The sequence below is a fragment of the Cricetulus griseus genome (assembly GCF_003668045.3).
Source record: "Cricetulus griseus strain 17A/GY chromosome 1 unlocalized genomic scaffold, alternate assembly CriGri-PICRH-1.0 chr1_1, whole genome shotgun sequence".
Classification (NCBI taxonomy): domain Eukaryota; kingdom Metazoa; phylum Chordata; class Mammalia; order Rodentia; family Cricetidae; genus Cricetulus; species Cricetulus griseus.
This window is the reverse complement of record NW_023276807.1, coordinates 173,991,283-174,010,909: the sequence shown is the minus strand read 5'-3', so window position 1 is coordinate 174,010,909 and position 19,627 is coordinate 173,991,283. Positions and strand designations below refer to the sequence as shown.

Here is a 19,627-nt window from a genome sequence, read left to right as displayed (position 1 = left end):
CTCTTGTTTCCCTCCCTCCCTCCTCTCTACCTTAGCAATTGAGACACAGAGTACCAGCTCTGAAGAGCTCGTCCCAAGCCCACCATCTCCACTTCCTCCTCCTCGGGTGTACAAGCCCTGCTTCGTCTGCCAGGACAAGTCATCGGGGTACCACTATGGCGTCAGTGCCTGTGAGGGGTGCAAGGTGAGTACCCCCAGTGCCTCACCTCTTCATTTTTCCTCAGCATCACTGTGGCATCAGTGTCTGTGGGGGATACAAAGTGAGTACCCCCAATGCCTAACCTCCCCATTTTCCCTTAAGTCTCTTAAGTCTTATAACGTGACCTCCTCCACTCCAGAAACAAGCTAGTTTGACAGCTGAAGCATCAGCTCCAGCTGGGACTGGAGCTTGGCTGCATCTCATGGTTTCTGTCACCTGCTTGCATTTCTTTCGTTTAAAGTTCAGAAATGTCTGTAAATGAGTGACCAAGGCCAAACAGTCCTGGGCCTTTAAAATGCGCCACCCCCCCCCTCAATCCGCCAAGTCCTTTCTTGCTAAGAACCTTTTGAAGGAGTCCTAAGCAGCATGGCCCTGTTTCTCTTGGGACATGCCATCTGGTGTCTTTGTAGTTCTATTTTATTTTTAAATATGACTGACAGTCCACTGAAACAACTTGCAGTGAGCCAAGGTTGAAATTGGGATTTATCTCCTGGCTGCCTCCTCAGCCCTGTGGCCTTTGAATTACACTTTGATTTTCAGCTTGTACAGACTTGCTACTGTAGATGCATTGTAAATTCAGCAGAGTTGGATTAAAGCGCCTGCCCACAGCACACTGGGGGCTGAACATGTGTCAGATAGGAGACGTCTGCTATAAATCATGATAGATAACCATTATCAAGTCCATGAGGCATTACTGAGCGAATGAGGTCCTTGTGATCCTAAGGAAGAAACCAAAAGTGACTCATAGACAGATGGGACTTATCCACAGAAATGTTGCCAAGGAACTGCCTTGTCTTGGGCCAGCCCTTCCCTAGATATGGAGCTGCTATCTAGTTCTCTCTATCTGGCTCTTCGGGTCTTGTGTTTTATATGTAGACTGCACGATTCATCTAGACTTAGGGAGCTGGATCACTCTAGAGGCTCTGTGGCATTGGGTTTATACATGAGCGGTTTCTGTACATGTTGGTCAGGCACTGTTGTGTAGCATGTCAATGACAGCTTCAGCTTGATGTCTTCATGACACCACCCTTTCCTTAGCTCAGAGTTCTGTGAAAGAAATACAAAGTATCCAGAGCAGCATGCTGATAGCCAAACCAGTCAGGGGTCCGCCTAGCATCAACAGGTCAGAACACCCTTGACAGCAGCAGATCCAAGTAGCTGACTCAAGAAGTGGCTATGGGATTGGGGGCCATCAGCTTGTATTCTATTTCCTGTGACTATGAGCAGTACAAGCCCTACTCTCCTCTCTAGTCCTCCCAGGGAGGTTGCTTAATGACACGGAATGAACAAATGTGAAAGGAACTCTCTTTCCTTCTGTTTCTGCCAAGGTGGAGGCTGGTGCTGGCTAAAACACTTATATTCATGCATCTGACCCCTAGTGCTTACCTGTAACTGGATATACTATAATATTCCCCAACATTAGAGAAGGCTTCAGTTGGAATGTTGGTACATTTTGTCCACTTGTTATATAATATGAAAACAAATCCGTTTCTAATGTTCGTTTGGAAGGTAAATGTAAAGATGCTTTTAATTTATGTATTTAAGTATTTATTGAGACAGGTCTCACTATGTAGCCTAGCACAGCCTGGAACTCACAGAAATCCAGCTGCCTCTGTCTCCTGAGTGCCGGGATTACAGATGCTAGCTACCCCATCATCAAGAATATGCTTCTTGATTTCCAAACAATTTTCCATTATCTCAAGCCCAGAAATCCGAAGAAGGTGTGGCAGCTTCCTGCTTGCATGATGACCAGGAAGGAGGGCACCAGGCTTGTCCTCCCTCAGGCAGATGCCCAACTTACAGAGTAAGCGGTTTCACTGTCCCCATGCACACTCTTCTCATCAGCTACTGCTCGACTAACCCTGACCTCCTGTTTTACTGTGGGATCCTGACTCTCTTTAGGAAAAACCCCAACAAAAATAAACACACACACCTGCACAAACGACCCATAAATTCTGTTAAGTGGCCCAGAGTCTCAGGATGGGAAACTGTTTCATCAGACCCTGATCTAGACCAGGTCATGGAGTTCCCTGCATGTGTGGAGCTTGAACACTGGGTACTGGGGATGGCTGGGCACGGGCTGCCTTTCTCCTGGTAGTAGGGGAAAACTTACTCTGCATTTGAGATAACTGAAAAAATAGGGTAGAAATGGAGAGAAAGGAAAACAAAGAAAAGGTAAAACAGTAATGTGCCTAGAAAACAGAAATAAAATGTTTAAGTACAAAATACACTTTTATTGGTTATTTAAAACACCAATATAGTCAGTGTCTGAAAATTAGAAAGCAGCACTGCTCTTCCCCAGAGAAAAATCTGTTAAAATTCAGTGTTTATGTGAATTTATAGATTTTGATTTTACAAAAATATGGTATCATAATGTATAGCCAATTTTAAATGGTTTTTTATATTTATAGCCAAAATTTACACATCTACACAATTTCTGTGATGATACAGTTAACATAATTGCTAGTAGTTATATTATAAATTATCTAATTGACCCCTATTATATAATAAGGTATTTCTGATTTGTATTTTTTACAAATAATACTTTGTAGTCTTTGGTATAGCTGTGAATAAATTAGTTAACAATAGACGGCATGTCAGTGGCTTTATATACTTGGAAGGGTATGTGTGGGGTGGCTACTAGGAATTGAACCGAGGGCCTTGTGCATGCTAGACAAGCATTTTACTAACTGACAAAATGCCCTTCCTTTCTCTTCTAAGGCTTTTGATACAGCTAGCCAATATCAGTGTATGCTGTGAAGTCTATAAAAAGTTGGTCATATTACCCTCTTTCCATATTGATAAGCAAATGATGGACTCATCTCAACATCTCCTTTGACATTCCTCTGTTTAATTAGAGGTTTATAGGAAGTCATATGTATGTATCACTTCAACTACAAGCAAAGGCACTAGTGACCCCTGGTTGTCTAGCTCCTCTCTGGGGAAGAATGGTCACTATTCCAAGTAGGGAGCCTCTGCTGTGAAGTAGGATATCCAAATAGAATCCAGAGTGTTTTCTCAAGAAGTAACAGAGGCTAGGGATGTGACTCAGCTAGTAGGGTGCAATCCTAACACCAGTAAAGCCCTAGATTTCTTCTCTAGCACTGTTTAAACTTGGCATGGTTGGAACCTGCCTGTTCACTCAGGAGGTGGAGGCAGGAGGATTAAAGTCAAGGTCACCCTTAGCTACATAGCAACTTCAAGTTCAGCTTGAGATACTTGAGACCCTTCCTGCTTTCAAAATAAATAAATAAACAAAAGTAGTGCTGGTAGTGGCCTCTGCCTGCCATGGCCATGATGACCTTACCATTATTGGGGGGAAACATCCTCTATCTTCCACAGGACCAGGTGACAGTGTTAGCCACCCCAGCAGACATATGATGATGGTCAGAACTTAATGAATGGGTGTGTGTCACCTCTGGGGACAGTCAGTGACTGCTATGTTGACACAACATTACCATGACAACAAAACCACTAGACACACCCTTGGGATGTCCCCTTTAGGGGACTTCCAATTGAGTGACATGTTTTGCAAGGCACAAAGAGAACAAAATGTGAAAGTGTGGGTAGTCACAGGTTTGACAATATAAAATCATAAAAGAATACCATAAACAAAATGATAATTCAGAGGCACTTATGACTCCCTAGACTCAGCATGTAAGAAGCTGAAACAGGACGATCATGAGTTTGAGGCCAGCTATGGGTGCCTAGTGATACCCTGTGTTATATCTAGTATATGTATTGCATATATATATGAGTTATGCACATTTCTGGCCTGAGTCATGTATTATACTTGCATTATTAGCTTTCTGAGAGTATAGTCTACAGGGCAAATTTGAGGCATCAAATCCCAGCTATGCAGCTTCCAGCTTGATGACCATGGTCAAACATGTACATTATATTTCATTCTGTTTTGACAACTGGAAAAATGGGATGCATTAGTTATTTTTTTAGTCACTGTGACTAAAATCCTGACAAAAAATGACTTTAAAGGCATAAAGGTTTCTCTTCCCACCATTGATGGGACAGTACATCTTTGTGTGGTAGCAGAAAGCTGTTTGCTCATATATCAGTAGATCAGGAAGCAGAGAAAGGGGTATGCTGTTGCTTGGCTGGCTTTCTTCTTTCTCCTTATGACTGAATCTGGGTGCCCAACACATGGGTCTGGATGCCCAACACATGGGTCTGGATGCCCAACACATGAATCTGGATGCCTAACACACAAGTCTGGATGTCCAACACATGAGTCTGGATGCCCAACACATGGAGCTGCACTTGGCAGGCAGGGCTTCCCCCTAGGCTAACCCTCTCTGGAATTACTATCGAGAATGCACCTAAATTTTCCATCATATAAAGATATGGAATCTTTATCACAGTATCACTAGGAACATGAGATCAGTTCCCATACACACAGCATGTGGAATACTACCTAGAACCTTGTAACACCATACATACTTGATTGCTGTGTACTCAGCCTGTAGAATAGTACCTGGCACCTTGTAAGCACCTTACACACTTAATTGCCATGTATATAGCATATTGAATAATACCTGGTATCTACTAAGCATTATTGCACACTTAATTCCTAGGTATACACCATATTTTATGGGATAGTGCCTGACACCAACGAAGCATCATACATCCTCAAGCGGACTCAGCTTATTGTATAGGACCTGGCACCTACAAAGCCCCAGACATGTTTAGTTCCTGCCCATCTTCTCATTAGCTTGACTAGAGCTACTACATACAGTGAGTTGACTTCAATTCCAATGTAAGCAGTCCACTGATAATGCTTTCTCAGCATTTGCTCATTCCTTTATACAAAAATAAACACTGACTATTTCCTTGAAGACTCAGGCAAAGACCCATTCCAAGGCCACCTGGGTTGCTGTAGACCACGGGTGGTAAATTGCTCCAATAGAGAGCATATGGTAGTTATTTTAGGATTTGAAGATGTATGTCCTCTGTCAGAATGACTCAGTCCTGCTCCTCCAGCCAGTACAGTAAGATGTGCCATAGAATGGGGATGGATGGTGCTGCACCAATTGCATTACTTATAAAAATCAAACAATGGCCCAGGTGTGTCTACTGAGCTGTAGTTCCCTGCCTCCTGCCACAGTACATTGTGACATGTCCCTTCTATAGCCTAAACCTCAGAAGCTGGTGGCTCTCCAAGTGCTTGTTCTGGAGACAGGAGGCCAAACCGCCCCTGCTGCATTAAGGGTGGATGTCTATCTATGCAGAGCTCTAGCCATTCACCTCACAGTACCTACATCCTCATCATCATAGTCAGAAGAACTCGTGGTTTGCTTGTCTTTGAATTCCTTTCAACATCACCTAGCAGTCGGGTTGGAAAGGTCTTGAGAACACATATCAAATGCTGCCATATCTGTGTTTCCCACTGCATGACCTTAATACTTTGTGCCTTACTGGACAGTTATTACTGGTACAGCTCTGGGAGGATCTTACTCTGATGGCCAAGCTAAGATCAGCTGTTCTGTGGTGGCCTTGCTCACATGATGCTGCTGGGATTTGCCACTTTTCTTGTCACCATGTTGCACTGCCCATTAGATTTAGCTGTGTTTCTCATGGTGGGTGATTTCTAACTAGAGATAAGGGAAACATAGATATGCAAATGCTTTTCTTAATTTATTTTACTGTAGGCTGACCCAGACTGGTCAGCTCTGTCCTGCCAGCAGCTCCTCAAGTAACCACACAGAGACTTAGTATTAACTATAAATGCTTAGCCAATAGCTTAGGCTTGTTTTTAGCTAGCTTTTATAAGTTAAACTAACCCATTTCTATTCATCTATGTGTGGCCCTGAGGCTCGCTTACCTCATGTAAGTACTTCCCATCCTACTCGATCTGAAGAAGAAGAAGAAGAAGAAGAAGAAGAAGAAGAAGAAGAAGAAGAAGAAGAAGAAGAAGAAGAAGAAGAAGAAGAAGGTTGTTCCAAGGAGACACATTTCCTTGAAACGACACAGACAGGCTGTTCTGTCCTGTGTTCTCCCTCCATTTGTCCTGGTTGGGTACCTAATGGCTTCCCACACATAAGCCAGCTTCCCCAGAAGCCTCAGTGGTATCTTTTCCACCAAGAGCCCCAAAGTTGCACTGGTTACCTCCATTTAAGGCCACGTATAAGCCTTTAGACCTCACCAACCACACCCCCAATCCCTCCAAGCTGAATCTGTCCCTTCTCTCATCTGGGTGTTCCTGGCAGAACACTCAGTCACAAGAAGTTTGCACTAAAGAGATGGATGTGTGCCTATCATTGGGAGCCTGAGTCAAGTACTTACGTGTGCAGACATGTGTGTTGTGAAGACATGGCCTTCAGAACTGTGTTCTTAATTGGCACTAATAAACACTGAATTCTGTTCCGAGAATATTTTTAGAGTTCATCACACTTGTAATTACTTATGTGCATGGGTTTGCTTTGGTATAAATCCCCACAAATAACAGAACCTTACCAAAGGAGATAGCAAACACAGCATTGAGTCTGTGTGTTATGCTGGATCAGGAAGCCTGCCTTTATAAGTTTATCTAATTAGATGACAAATTGAACCTAATTATATAGGGTGCTTGATACATTCACACAAACTTTTATAAAAGTTTATAAACATCCTGAGAGACTTTAGTGGCCAAAATCCAACTAATTTTCATAGAAGGTTCTTCCTTCCGTATCAGAGATCTAAGCCATCACCACAAGACATATCTTCTCTGACATTGTATTTAAAAACAACCCCTTAAGAACTGGAAACTGGGATGATATATTTAAAAGCACTCTCAGTGCAGAAGGAGACATCTTAGCATAGACTCTGCCTTCAAAACCAGGGACATTGGGCACTAGGAGCGACAGCCTTGGTTCTCCAGCAGTAGTGACAGAAAGGGACAGCTCTTTCTGTCTGGGCCTGCTCAAATGTCTTTCTGATCTGAGAAGTTATCTTGGGTGGTAAAGGCAGGAAAATCTATCTTTTCTTCACCCATCTCCTTTTCTGGCACATGAATAAACTGGAACAGGAGGGGAGTTTTAAATTAAGCTGCAACTCTGCTCTTCTTTCACATGTTCGTGAAAATAGATCGATTGGGTGGTCTTAAAGGGCTTTATGGTTTTTGAATGGTTTAAAGTTTGAGACCACTGCTTTAAATGTTTACTTTATTATTGAAAATAGTCATGTCACTGTCATTGCTGTTGTTACAGTTAACAAACCTAGATAGATCTTTGATGACTGGTAAAAATGCCTGCCTTTGTCACCAGTAGAGGAAGAATACCCCATTCTGTGTTCTTATCCTATCACTCTGAACCTCCCAGTGATATCTTAAAAACCTGGTGTAAGAAGACCAGGATCCATTTTTTTTTTAATTACCAAAATCAGTACTTGATTTTCTGATTTAAACAATGTTGGCTGTCAACAAAATCAGTTTCTTTTCAGAATTCCTGCAGAACATGATGTAGAAGGTGCAGTGGCTCTGTGTTTCAGGCTGATCAAACCAATTACCCAAGAAACCCTGGAAATTGCATTTGGAGGCTGGAGAGATGGCTCAGCACTTAGGAGCGCACTCTACCCTTGCAGAAGACCAGGGTTGGATTCCTAAGATCCATGTCAGCTGGCTTACAACTTGTCTGTAACTCTAGCTCTAAGGGATCTGATCCCCTCTTCTGGTCTCTTTGGACACACACATATCTTGTTGGTTTTTTGCTTTGTTTTGTTTTGTTTTTTCCTCTTAGACTCTTTTGGCGGACCTGCCATCCAGCTCCCAAATAAATACACACAGAGGCTTATTATTACTTATAAATGCCTAGCCTTAGCTTGGCTTGTTTCTAGCCAGTTTTTCTTAACTTAATTATCCCATCTACCTTTTGCTTCTGGGATTTTTCCTTTCTTTACTTCTGCAATATTACTTTCACTCTTACTCTGTGGCTTGCTGTGTAGCTGTTTGGCTGGCTCCTGATTTCCTCTCTCCTTCTCCTTCTTGTTCCTTGATCTCTTTTCTCTCTTTTTCTCCTTCTATTTATTTTCTCTGCCTGCCAGCCCTGCCTATCCTTTCTCCTGCCTTGCTATTGTCCATTCAGCTCTATTAGACCAATCAGGTGTTTCAGATAGGCAAAGTAACACAGCTTCACAGAGTTAAACAAATGCAACATAAAAGAATGCAATACATCTTTGCATCATTAAATAAATATTCCACAGCAAAAACAAATGTAACACATCCTAAAATAATATTCTACAATACATATACACACCTACACATAAATAAAAATAAAATCTTTTTAAGAATGTTGTTTTTCTCAGGAATGACAATATACTTTTTGAACTTTCCTTCAAAGAGCAGTAGTCAGAATAGAAAAGTGTTTTCTGGTTAAGTAAGGTCCTTTGCCTTGTAGGTGGTACTCTGTCACTTTTGGAAGCCGAGTCTTCTGGTCTTTTTCATTCTGGCCATTTTATTGACCCCTGTCCATTCTCCTTCCCCATCCCTCAAGAACTGGTATGGATAAGTATAAGAGGCTGAACCTCTGGGAAGGTCTTTTTTAGTGCTATTCCCCACCCCCAGCCTTCTCTTCTGGGACAGGGCTGAGAATACCTCTTCCCTGTTCAGGTTTGCCCCTGTTCCACCACACACAACAGAAACAACAAGTCTACCTTTTATTTTCATAGCTTCTGTGTTTCAGCAAACTCCTGAGTAGAGTGAAATTCTCTTGGCTTAGCTGAAAAAAAAAAAAAAAAGACTACTCCAAAGAATTTCCCTATACCCCATAACAGTGTGAAGTATGTATGTGTTCCTGGTTGGAGAACTCTCTTTCACACACTGACTAGAAATTCAGTGTTGAGCTTGACCTGAACTGGTCCACCAAAATCACAGAATTCCAACCACCCGGATGGTTGGGAGAAACAAGACAGGAATTTGCTTCTTATCCCCTGGACTAGAAATAGCACACGTCATTGGCTAGAGATGGTCACATGACCAAAGGAACTACAAAGGAAGATGAGAGGGGTAGTTTAGTCATGTATCCAGGTCCAGACCTCTTACTATGGAAAAAAATGAATGGCTATCCCCAGAGCTAATGGTTTCTAGCATGGGTCTTTTGTTTCGATTTGCTCACTGTTTGTAATTTTGCAGAAGCAGCAGAATGAGTGTTTTTCCTCCTCTAAGTTATAGATGAGGAAACTACAAGCTGATTAGACCAAGTTTTGCCATGTGTGACTTGACTTATCTGGATCTCTTCTGAAATGTCTACTGTGGAAACCTACTTGCATAGATTTCTGCCCTTTACTTTTCCCCTGAAGCTCTTTCAACTATGTTCTCAATTCTGGTGACTCCAAACATGCACTACATCTAGTGTAATGCTTCACCACTCTGTTGGCCAGGGGAAACCTCACTCAGTAGAGTTGAAGCTTTATGAGGAGTTAGATTCTAATCTCAGCCTAGGAGGTGAAAACCACACCTAGACAGCATAACTCCAGAGCTCTCAGAGGATAAACTGTGGAGATTTTCAGATGGCTCTCATTAGGACACAGAGACCAGGGCTTCCTCTAGTGTTGGTAGCAGGACACCAGATGACATAGTTACTTTCTGTTTTCATATTATGGCAAAAGCCTATGTCCTTGATTAAAGATTAGAGCCATGCTATCCCAGCATAATGATCACATAAAGGAAATCATACACCCTTCTAGATGTCTTTTTGTCATTGAGCACCTCCTGTCAAAAGCATTACTCTGGGGCTGGAGTATGTCCTGTGCTTCTTGTGAGCTATGTCATTTGGCAGCTGTGGCATGTGTTCCTTATTTTTCCACTCCAGAAAGAAGACAGGACATGCTGTGTGGATTAGCAACTCTGGTATGGGGAAGCATTTCTTCTATGGGCTCTAGAACTTGCCCTTGGATCAGGCCTAGAGAGGGGCTGAATGATGTGTGCTCTCCTGTAAGCACAATGCTAGCATTGTCTAAGGCAAAGAGGAAAGCTGGGGTCTGGCAGGCCTGCCTTTATTAGAGCCTTGTTCACATGGAAAAGATTCCATTCCTCTGCTAGCAGCATCCTGCCCAGGCTTCTGGCACCATTTCTGTGGCCAGCACTGTCGCCTGGGACATTTTTGTTTGGATTGGTTTTGTTTTATTTCAAAAGCAGTATGCATCAGTGTACAAGGTAAAGGTGTTTGTGTGAAGCTTGTCATCACCCCTGTCAATAGAGGCAAGGTGGCCATCTTCCAGGGTGTCTGCTGCCTGGTGCAAGTGTCAAAATGACAAGTGGTCAAGTCTACTTCTCAACTTGTTTCCTAAAGGCTCCCAGAGCAGACCATCTAGTACCCTAGATTTCCCTGCAGTGCTTAATTAAGACACAAAGTGGTGGGTTCAAAAAATAAATATTCCAATAAAGAGAAACTAAATCTTCAGTTGCCCCTCTCAGCTTTGCTTCTATGAAAGCTGTTTCTTCCTCTGCTTAAAAAAAATGTTCTACTGGAGAAAAGTGGACTAGTGTGTGTGAAATGCACTTCTCTGAGTCATTCATATTGGAGAGCCCCGATGGAGGTCAGCACCTGGGAGAAGAGGTGGGTCTAGGAGGGATTTTCATGGTGGAACAACCACCAGATGATGTTGATTCTTCTCTGCATATCCAGACCTGAAAACAGTGGCTTCATAAATTCACAACACTACTGCTCAATTCATACCAGCCTGGAAAGTCCCCTGATCATGGAAACTGACATTGTTGCCCAAAGCCAGCAGGCTCCTTTGCTGTCCTCAGGGAAGTGAGAGCTGCATCTTGGATCTCTCTCTGTTTCATGTCTTCAGGGGCAACCAGTGATCTGTGTCTGGGGACCTTGGGACTCTGGGTGCATTTTTCATGCCAAGTAATGCTTTGAAAGCGATTGCTCTGACTTCTACAGTGTGTCAGGAACACAAAGAACTAGTTTCAGCATAGTGGCGTTTGTAGGATAGTCCTGGTCTTTGACATTTACACATTCCACAGGCATGTCCTGACACTGAGATGCTCCTTCAACTGGTCCCAACTCTGTTAGCTGGTGTATTGGGCCACACAGAATCTGTACAAGAATAATCAATGATGTAATAGTCAATGCAAGCCACTCTTTCATCACAGAACATAATTGGCTTAAAATATAAACCAAAATATTTTGTTGTAGGCACACACGATGTCTGCCACAGGAGAGTTCTCAGAATGGATAACCAGGGATCCAGTGGTTTAAGACACAGGAGAACTCTCTTTTTGTATACCTAGGGAAGTTCTTTCTTCCCTGTGTCCTTTCTGTTGTGACTCTGAGCCACAGAGAGAGCCTCCTTAGAAAGAGGAGGCTGAGTGTGGGGATAATGTAAGATACCTCTAAAGAGCCAATTCCCTGCTTGTCACAAATAAATAACCAATCATGAAAAACAATGGGAATCAATTATGTTTAAGTACCCTGGTGTTATTGACATTTTGGTAACTTACTAAATAATAAAGCTGAACTTCTACTAAGGACATATAAAAAGCTTTCAATTAAAAAATTATTTAGCTGGATTTTGGGAACTTTTTATCTTTGTAACTGTTGCTTCCTTCTTTCAAGCAATCTAGGGTGCAGTCACGCATATGTGGCTGTCTGACTCTGAGCCCCAGCAGAGATGGCTGTCTCTTCTCTTCAGACCTTCTGCCTCGTGCATGCAATCCAATAAGATCTAAAGCAGCTTTGAGGTCGCTCACTTTCTGCAACATCCTGCACAGAGCAGCAGGCTCACCTCCAGCAGATAACATGTCTGTTATTGGTTAAATGTTGTGGTCGGGGCATGCTCTACTGCTGAGAGTACACTTGTGATTGGTTAAACTTGTGACACTTGTACGGCTGGAATGGAGCCTGTGGTTGGTTACTTGCCCTGGTGCTCAGGCTCCAGATGGAAGTGAAGCCTGTGATTGGTTATTGTCTTAATCACGCTTTCTTCCATTACAGTCAAGGTTCTCACCCTCCATTTGTGTTAGGATAAGGCTTAAGCTGCAGAAACTCGGAAATGCAAAATCACAGTGTCCTGAAGCATTGCATCTTAGCTAGACATGGTCCTTCTGCATGTCACCTTCCCTCAAGGACCAGTCCTGGCATTGTGGAGTCACTGTCCCTGGCATTGAGGGAGATGCTTGCTGTTTGGCCCTGCTTACCCCCCAATTCCCTGACACTGTTACCAGCTGGAGGGAGCCATTTTCGAGGTCCCACATCACTGGGATGGAGAAGGAGGAGGTGAGCTTACTCTGTCTTCACAAGGATGGGCTGCCACTGTGAATGTCCAGAGAGCCATGGGAGTTGGTCCTTCTGTCCTCACTGCTTCAGACTCAGGGGTGCTATATAAAACCTTTGAGGGGCTGGAGAGATGGCTCAGATAACAGTGTCTGCTACTTCCAGAGCAGACTGGAATTCCATCCCCAGCACCCACATAGTGGTTCACAGATGTCTATAACCCCAATACCAGGGGTTTCGATGCTCTCTTCTGGGCTCTTCTGGCACTAGTCATGTAAGTGGTGCAGAGACAGACACACAGGCAAAACACCCATACCTATAAAGTAAAAGTACAATAAAAAAATCACCAAAAAAAAAAAAAAGAAAATGCTTTGAGACATTGTGGTAGTTTGAATGCAATTGGTCCACATAATCCTATAATCTCATAGAGAGTGGCACTATTAGGTGGTGTGACCTTGTTGGAGGAAGTGTGGTCTTGTTGCAGGAGGATTGATGATACACATTTTTAATCCAGACCTTGAGGATGGAGGTCTCACCTTCAATCTGGGCCACACCTTCTTTTGGAAGTTTGTCACTGTGGGGTGGCCTTTAAGGTCTTTTTCTGAAGCTTCACTCAGTGTGACAGTCAGTTGACTTCCTGTTGCTTCTGCTTCAAGGTGTAAGGGCTCTCAACTCTAGCACCACATCTGACTGTACACCACTATGCTCCCTGCCATGATGATAATGGACTAAACCTCTGAAAGTGTAATCAAGCCACCCTAATTAAATGTTTCTTTTATAAGAGTTGCTGTGGTCATGGTTTCTCTCCACAGCAATAGTAATCCTAACTAAGACAGACATTTCCCCTCAGTTGTGCCTTCTTTCATACCATTCTTCTCTATAAATGTCTTCAAAGGTTTCTGGAGCATAGCTTGTGAGATCAATTGAGGAACAGACATTGTGTTGCACCCAAAATGATGATTGTGACATATCTTCTACCTCTCTGGGGAACTCCTCAAAAATCCAATGAGAAATTAGCCCAGTCTTTATGTGAGAACCAAGTCCCGGGGTCTGCTGTGCTCATCCATGTGACTTGGGAGTCTTCCTGGAATGGGTGTGTTCTACTGGCCTCTTGCTGGTATGGCTGGGGTTCTTACATGGAACTCTGGTGTGGCACTTCCTATTAAGTACCCTCTAAGCACCTGCAGCAAAACTTGGCAGCATGTATCAGTATATGTTTGCTGAGTCAATAATAGATAATATGCAAAAGACGTGAAAGGAAACCATCAGGATTGCAGCACATTTGTGCAAGGTCCAAATTATACAGGACAAAGGCTAAGTAACGGTCAGATAAAGGAGATAGTTAGGACGACATTAGCTAAGCCTGTCCCAATAGAAACGAAGAATGACAATTTTGTGGGTGTCTTTTACCATTCAGTGTTTGTTTTAGGGAGAATTCTCTGAATGCTCAGATGTCTTAGGAGTATACTTGGTCTGCCTCATAGTCTCCTCCCATCCACTCATGGCCACACCTGCTCTGGGATTGGGGATGGTGACCTAAGACCAGCACTTGGTTCAGTTTGCCACTTGATGAGATGGCTTACTGGTGTTTTCCAAAGGTGGTAATTTTAATTTTATGTGAGAGTTGAGTTTATTGATTATGAGGATCACTTCTCACCAGGTGGTAGTAGCACACACCTTTAACCCCAGCACTCTGGGGCAGAGGCAGGTGTATCTATGAGTTCGAGGCCAGCCTGGTCTACAGAGATAGTTCTAGGACAGCTAGGACTGTTACACAGAAACCCTGTGTCAAAAAAAAAAAATCATTTCTCAGCCAAGATGAACTGACCTTGAATATCTTTCCCCATTTGTCATGAACAGCAGTGAAATAACAATTTGAGGGCTCACTGAGGTGGGCAGAGGGGTTAGAAGGCCGAGAGTTGTTTTTCATAGCTCTTCTGTAATGAGGGTAAAACAGATATCTTTTTAGAGTTTAAAATAAGGGCATGAAGTAGAAGTAGAATTGTATATGATTAAATGACTGTTAAGTCCTTCCGAGTGTCTCAGTTACCAACTCTTTGTAGCAAACTGCCCATCTTGAAGGTGTATACAACATTTTCCCTCATAGACTCTGTATTTCTAATTTAGAAGGCTGTTTCTGCCTCATGGTATCTTGACTTGTGGCTACTGAGCCAAAACAGCTGGAGTGACTTGTCATCCTACAGGGTAGATCCTGTGAAGATGTCTTCATTAAGGGGCTAGTAGAGATGTTTCCAGTGGAAGAGCTTTTCAGCTAGAGCCATGACCAGAATGACCAATGAGCCCAGCTAGTGCTATGACCAGAATGGATGACAAGCCCAACTACAGCTATGACCAGAACAGCCAACAAGCTCAGCTAGAGCTGTGACCAGAATGAACAACAAGCCATTCACAGGTGTGGCATGGACTTGTTCACAAGACGGCAGCTCCAGAGTCAAAGATTACAATGTAGCCTAGGGGACCAGAATCTGGGATGCAGAGGACCAGTGGAAGCCGTGTGTGCTTCTCTTTTACAGCCTTGGGAATCTCATAGTGTTCCCCTGTCCACATTAGTTGGCTAAAGCATTCTCTACTCAACCCAGACTCCAAGAGGTGAGTCTAGAGGCTCCTGTGACTAGGATGGCACAAGGGATACTTCTATTTGTCAGTTTCATTTGCTTTTACAGTAGTGTGGATTGAATCCAGGAAATGTAGGTGGGAACTGATGCAGACTGAAGCATAGGGCTTCCTGCCACTCCCCTGAGGGGCTCGGGGACATCGAAGCAGAGTTTTCACTTGGGTAACTCTTCTTTCTTACAAGAGTTGTCAGGTCTGAACATAAAGGACAGAGTTTGGGAAAGGGATCTTTCCTCACAGGTTAGAGGAAGGGACACTCTATGTTGCATGGCTGGTGAGTAGTCAATACAGCATGCTTATTTTCAGACTGTCTGACTCTCAGGCAGCAAGAGAAGAGAGGGGCTTGAATTTTAAGAAAAGAAGATGTGGGGTCATGGGGAGCAGGGGTCCATTTAGTTAATCCTCACTCATTAGCAGGCCCCTTATGGCTTAGACTCTTTTGCCCTGGGGCTTTTACACCAAATCTTTTATTAGAAGGCAGCATGGTGCTGCTGCAGATGGGCGTGACCCTAGCGGCCTCTGTTCTGGGTTCTAAGCACCAACCCCACCTCTATTCTCACTGAGTGGCCTGGGGTGGATCGGAGCTTGCAGGTAAATGAGGAGGTGGAAACACACTGAAGATGGGCAGAAAGTCTGCAGCAACAGAGGGAAGGTTGTGAAAATCTCATGCTTCCACCTCCATGGCACCTTGATTGTCATGTTGATTTTACTCAGCTGAGTACAGTTTTGCTCTGATTAACCTAGACCCTCTGGTCCCTGTGTGTCTCTAATGTCTATAATGTTCCCCATGCAAGTGCTGTTCTCCTCCCTGCTATGCTTGGCAGGGTGTGAGCCCCAGGTCTTCAACCCAAATTCTCTTTGGCTTCAGATTGCAATTTGTCTGTGGACTTTTAATTACACACATGGGAAGGGCACCCAAACCATGCACCAAACCCCACCCAAGGTGGGGCTATTTTTACAATGCGGTCTATCTTCTTTTGTTTTTCCTCTTTGGACCTGGCTGTGGATTTTTGTGAAGTACATTGTGTCAAGGGAAGGGTGGTGAGAAACACACCATGATTGCCTGGGAAGCTGAGACCAGCTCTCTGGGAGTGATCTCTGACTCTGGGGCAGTGAGAAACACACCATGATTGACTGGGAAGCTGAGACCAGCTCTCTGGGCATGCTCTCTGGCACTGCTCTGGCATGCCAGGTTACAAAACAAGAGGCAATTCTGTTGTTGCCCTGAAATCTGAACTTTGCTGTTTATGGGGCTATGGGACCCATACTGTCTCTGAACATTCACTGTACTTCTCTTTTCTGCATTTCAAATTAGATTAAAGCCCTGAATGGTATCAACTAATTTGGCTGTATTTAAATGTTTAACCCAAACCTGGGAATGTGTTTTAACACACTGGATTTTGTTCAAGTTCTTATATATACTCAACTTTGAAACTTTCATTAATTTTTCAGGAGATTCATGAAATGATGGAGATGGTTTTGGTGGCCTTTAATTGTCACTTGCTTCAACAGGTTGTGAGGTCCAAAGATCCTTCACATGTTGCCCCTGTTTCAAACATTTCATGCGGCTTCCACCTGACAGTCTCTATTATATCTTAGTAGGAGGCCAGCTGAGCACTGAGCATGAGCTCCATGGATCATATCAGTCCTGCTCTGTTTTTGGCTCCTTCTCTGGGATGCTTTTAAATCACAGTCCCACAGGAGTGACACAGATGATTTGACTCCCTCTTGTGTCTCCAGGTTCACATGCATCCATTACCAGAACCTGAGTGGCCAACTAGCTCGAAAAGAACTTAAGTGAGCCTCCTACCAGACCTTACCAACAAGTCACAAAAATTTCATTGCATTTGCTTCTGTACTTCACATCAGACTCTATTTTGTGAGATAGAATGGTCTGGATATGGGAGTCTTGCTTCCCCCACCAATGATGTGTGTGCCTTCATTTTGGGTTAGGAAACTTCCTGAGGCTTGAAATCGGGTTGGCCAAATTCAAATTCTGACCATATCACTTTCTTCTTGGCCATCTTCCCAAATGAGGTTAATAACATTGGACCCTTGGGATTATTTTGAAAATCAATAATGTATACACAATGGACATCTTTAATCTTATTAAAGTATCTACTGGTTCTCCCTAGGTGTCACTGTTGTTGACTGTGGTCCTCTTCGCAAAGCTTTTGACCACCTTCATCAACTCAGCTATGCTTGCAAGAACCCATTACCCAGCAGCCTGTTGACATACCTCAGAAAAGGAGGCACCCTCACCTGAGATTTCATCCACTCCGCCCTGCCACTTACAGGCAATTGCACAATAATAGCACAAAGCCAGGGATGGGGGTGGGGTTTAGGGACTTGGTCTCTAGAGGCAATAGAATACATAGGCTGGGGAAAGCTCATTGAAAAGAGTTCTGTCTAGCAGCTATGGGGAAGCTATTATCCATGCTGGGTGAAGAGTTCCCAGTGCAGACTGCTTTGGTTCACCCCAGCTCCTGTCATGTCACCCCCTCACCTGTGCTCTGTAAAGTTAGCCCAATAAGGTCATCAGTTCCCCAGGATGAACCCAGATAGAATCATACTTTGGTCTGTCTTTGAAACCTTATGAGGAGAGAGTACATGCTGTTTGTTTATCCCCCAGGGAAGGAATTCTCTCAGTAGCTCCACAGTGTTATGACTTCCATGCAGTAAGTTTGAGGTGGAGAACAGTCCCCAAGCCAAGCCAGCAAACTTCCTGGTTTTCACTTCCTTTTCTCCTATGGGCATAATTCTCATCTCATGACTCAGGCCAGAGTGGATACAAATGGCGTGGAAGGTGCACCCTTCCCCCTCCTCACTCTCAGATGCATTAGCTCTCAAAATATGGCAGGATGCATGGTGATCCTGTTTGATGGTGTTGAATGTAAGAGCCATAGCTGCTCCAATCCATGCGCTTAACTTCAAAGTCCAGGCTGCTTGATCATTTTCTGCACAGACTGGCACAGGGCAGGATTCTTTGCACCTTTTCTTCCTGTAGTAGAAGATTTGGCCATCTTGATGGAGGTTGAGATGACATGTGAGTTCTTTCTGGGTTGATTTGGTTGGTACAGTGCTGCGTGGTGGGGAAGAGCAGAGCTTCAGCTGTCTTCTGAGCCATTCCTCATCATCTGGGTGAACCAGAAACTTTTACTTGGGTCAGGATCTCCTAGATGGCTTGTTAAATGATGTATCATGTCTCAGAGCCAGTATTTGAGATCCAAGGAGTCTGGAGATGTGTCTTTCTTAGAAGTTCCCCGTGTGGTGAGAGGCTTCATCGGTTCTGGGCAGGCTTTGTTCGCTGCAGTGCTAGAGATGGAATCCAGAGCCTTGAGCATGCTGGAAAAAATACTCTGAGCCACATCCATAGACCCAGGGACCACTGCAGAGCTGCTGCTACATTATGGGACCAGTCCTGACTGATTCTCTAGTTACTTGTGACTTTGCCAAGGTGTTGTCTGGTTCTCCAAACATTCCAGTACCCCAACACAGTGCTTATGCAGTAAGCAGATGAGGAAATACTTTGAAAGAACATCAAGTCAATCTCCTTTGTTGTCAGAGTCTCCTACTTTTATGGAGTTGGCACTGGATTTGGAAGTTTGTTCAAACCCTGTGTGCCCAGCTCTGTATGAGCCCAAGGTTCAGTCTGTTTCTGCACTGGGCAGTCAGCATTCTGAGGCCTCTGTGCAGATGCAGGGAAGGTGAGTGGACATGAGTCAAAGGACGCCATCTGGAACTTCGTCTCTGCAGAAGGCTAGCAAGACACTGCAGTGTAATATGGCATGTGTTTTCTCTTGGTAACCTGGAAAGGGAATCCAGCAACACAAGTTTCAACAGGCCACTCCCTTTGTCAGGTGTAAGCAACCTTAAGTGAGGGGTAGGTACTGTGTGGAAGGTTCTAGAAACACAGCATTTCCCCCTACTACATTGTCTTCCAGACATCTTTTCTTTTTCTCTGCACCTGCATCCAGCTTGCTTGCAGTCCTGGTCTCACCTGGCCCTCATTCCAATTTCATTTGTCTCCTCACAAGTCCCTTTGCCTCATAGAAGCTTCTGTCTAATGATTTTTAGTGCAACTACTAGGTTTTGTTGCTGTTTGTTTTTTTAAGAACTTTTTGTGTGCCAGGTTCTGTTTTAGGCTCTTTATATGTATCAGCTCATTTAACCTTTATAACTATGAAGAGAGAGAGAGACAATAGAATTTATTTGATGATTCTTTTAAATTATATCTGGAAGTATAATTTACACAAGTCATCTCTGTGACTTCTCAGAGATGATTCACTACCTGCAAAGATAGGATGTGAACCCAGGGCTATCTAGCCGCACGACTCAAGCCTGTGGCCACTGGATTGTCTCCTCAATGCTCCTCCCAAAGTTCCCCTTCCCTCCAGGAGCTGGAAGGACTGTGAGGCCCAGCACACAGCAGCCCAAGGAGTCCTCTCCAGTTTTGCTTCCAGTGGCTGCCTATCAAATCTACACATTGACAAGCTGCTGATCAGAAGCTGAGACCAGAAGTCTGCCCTCTGAAACCCCACAGGACTTCCTTCATCAACAACTCCACAGCTTTCCTCGATTT

General features: G+C 43.8%; 1 protein-coding gene across 3 annotated transcripts in view; it reads left to right on the top strand.

Moving 5' to 3' along the window:
• The window catches only part of Rarb (retinoic acid receptor beta), a 349,488-nt gene that overhangs the window by 231,286 nt on the left and 98,575 nt on the right, over nucleotides 1-19,627 (top strand). For all 3 annotated transcript variants that reach the window (XM_035452138.1, XM_035452139.1, XM_027389383.2), the window contains exon 2: nucleotides 36-184. In XM_035452138.1, the coding sequence (XP_035308029.1) occupies nucleotides 36-184 (149 nt within the window). The remainder of the gene's footprint in view (nucleotides 1-35; nucleotides 185-19,627) is intronic.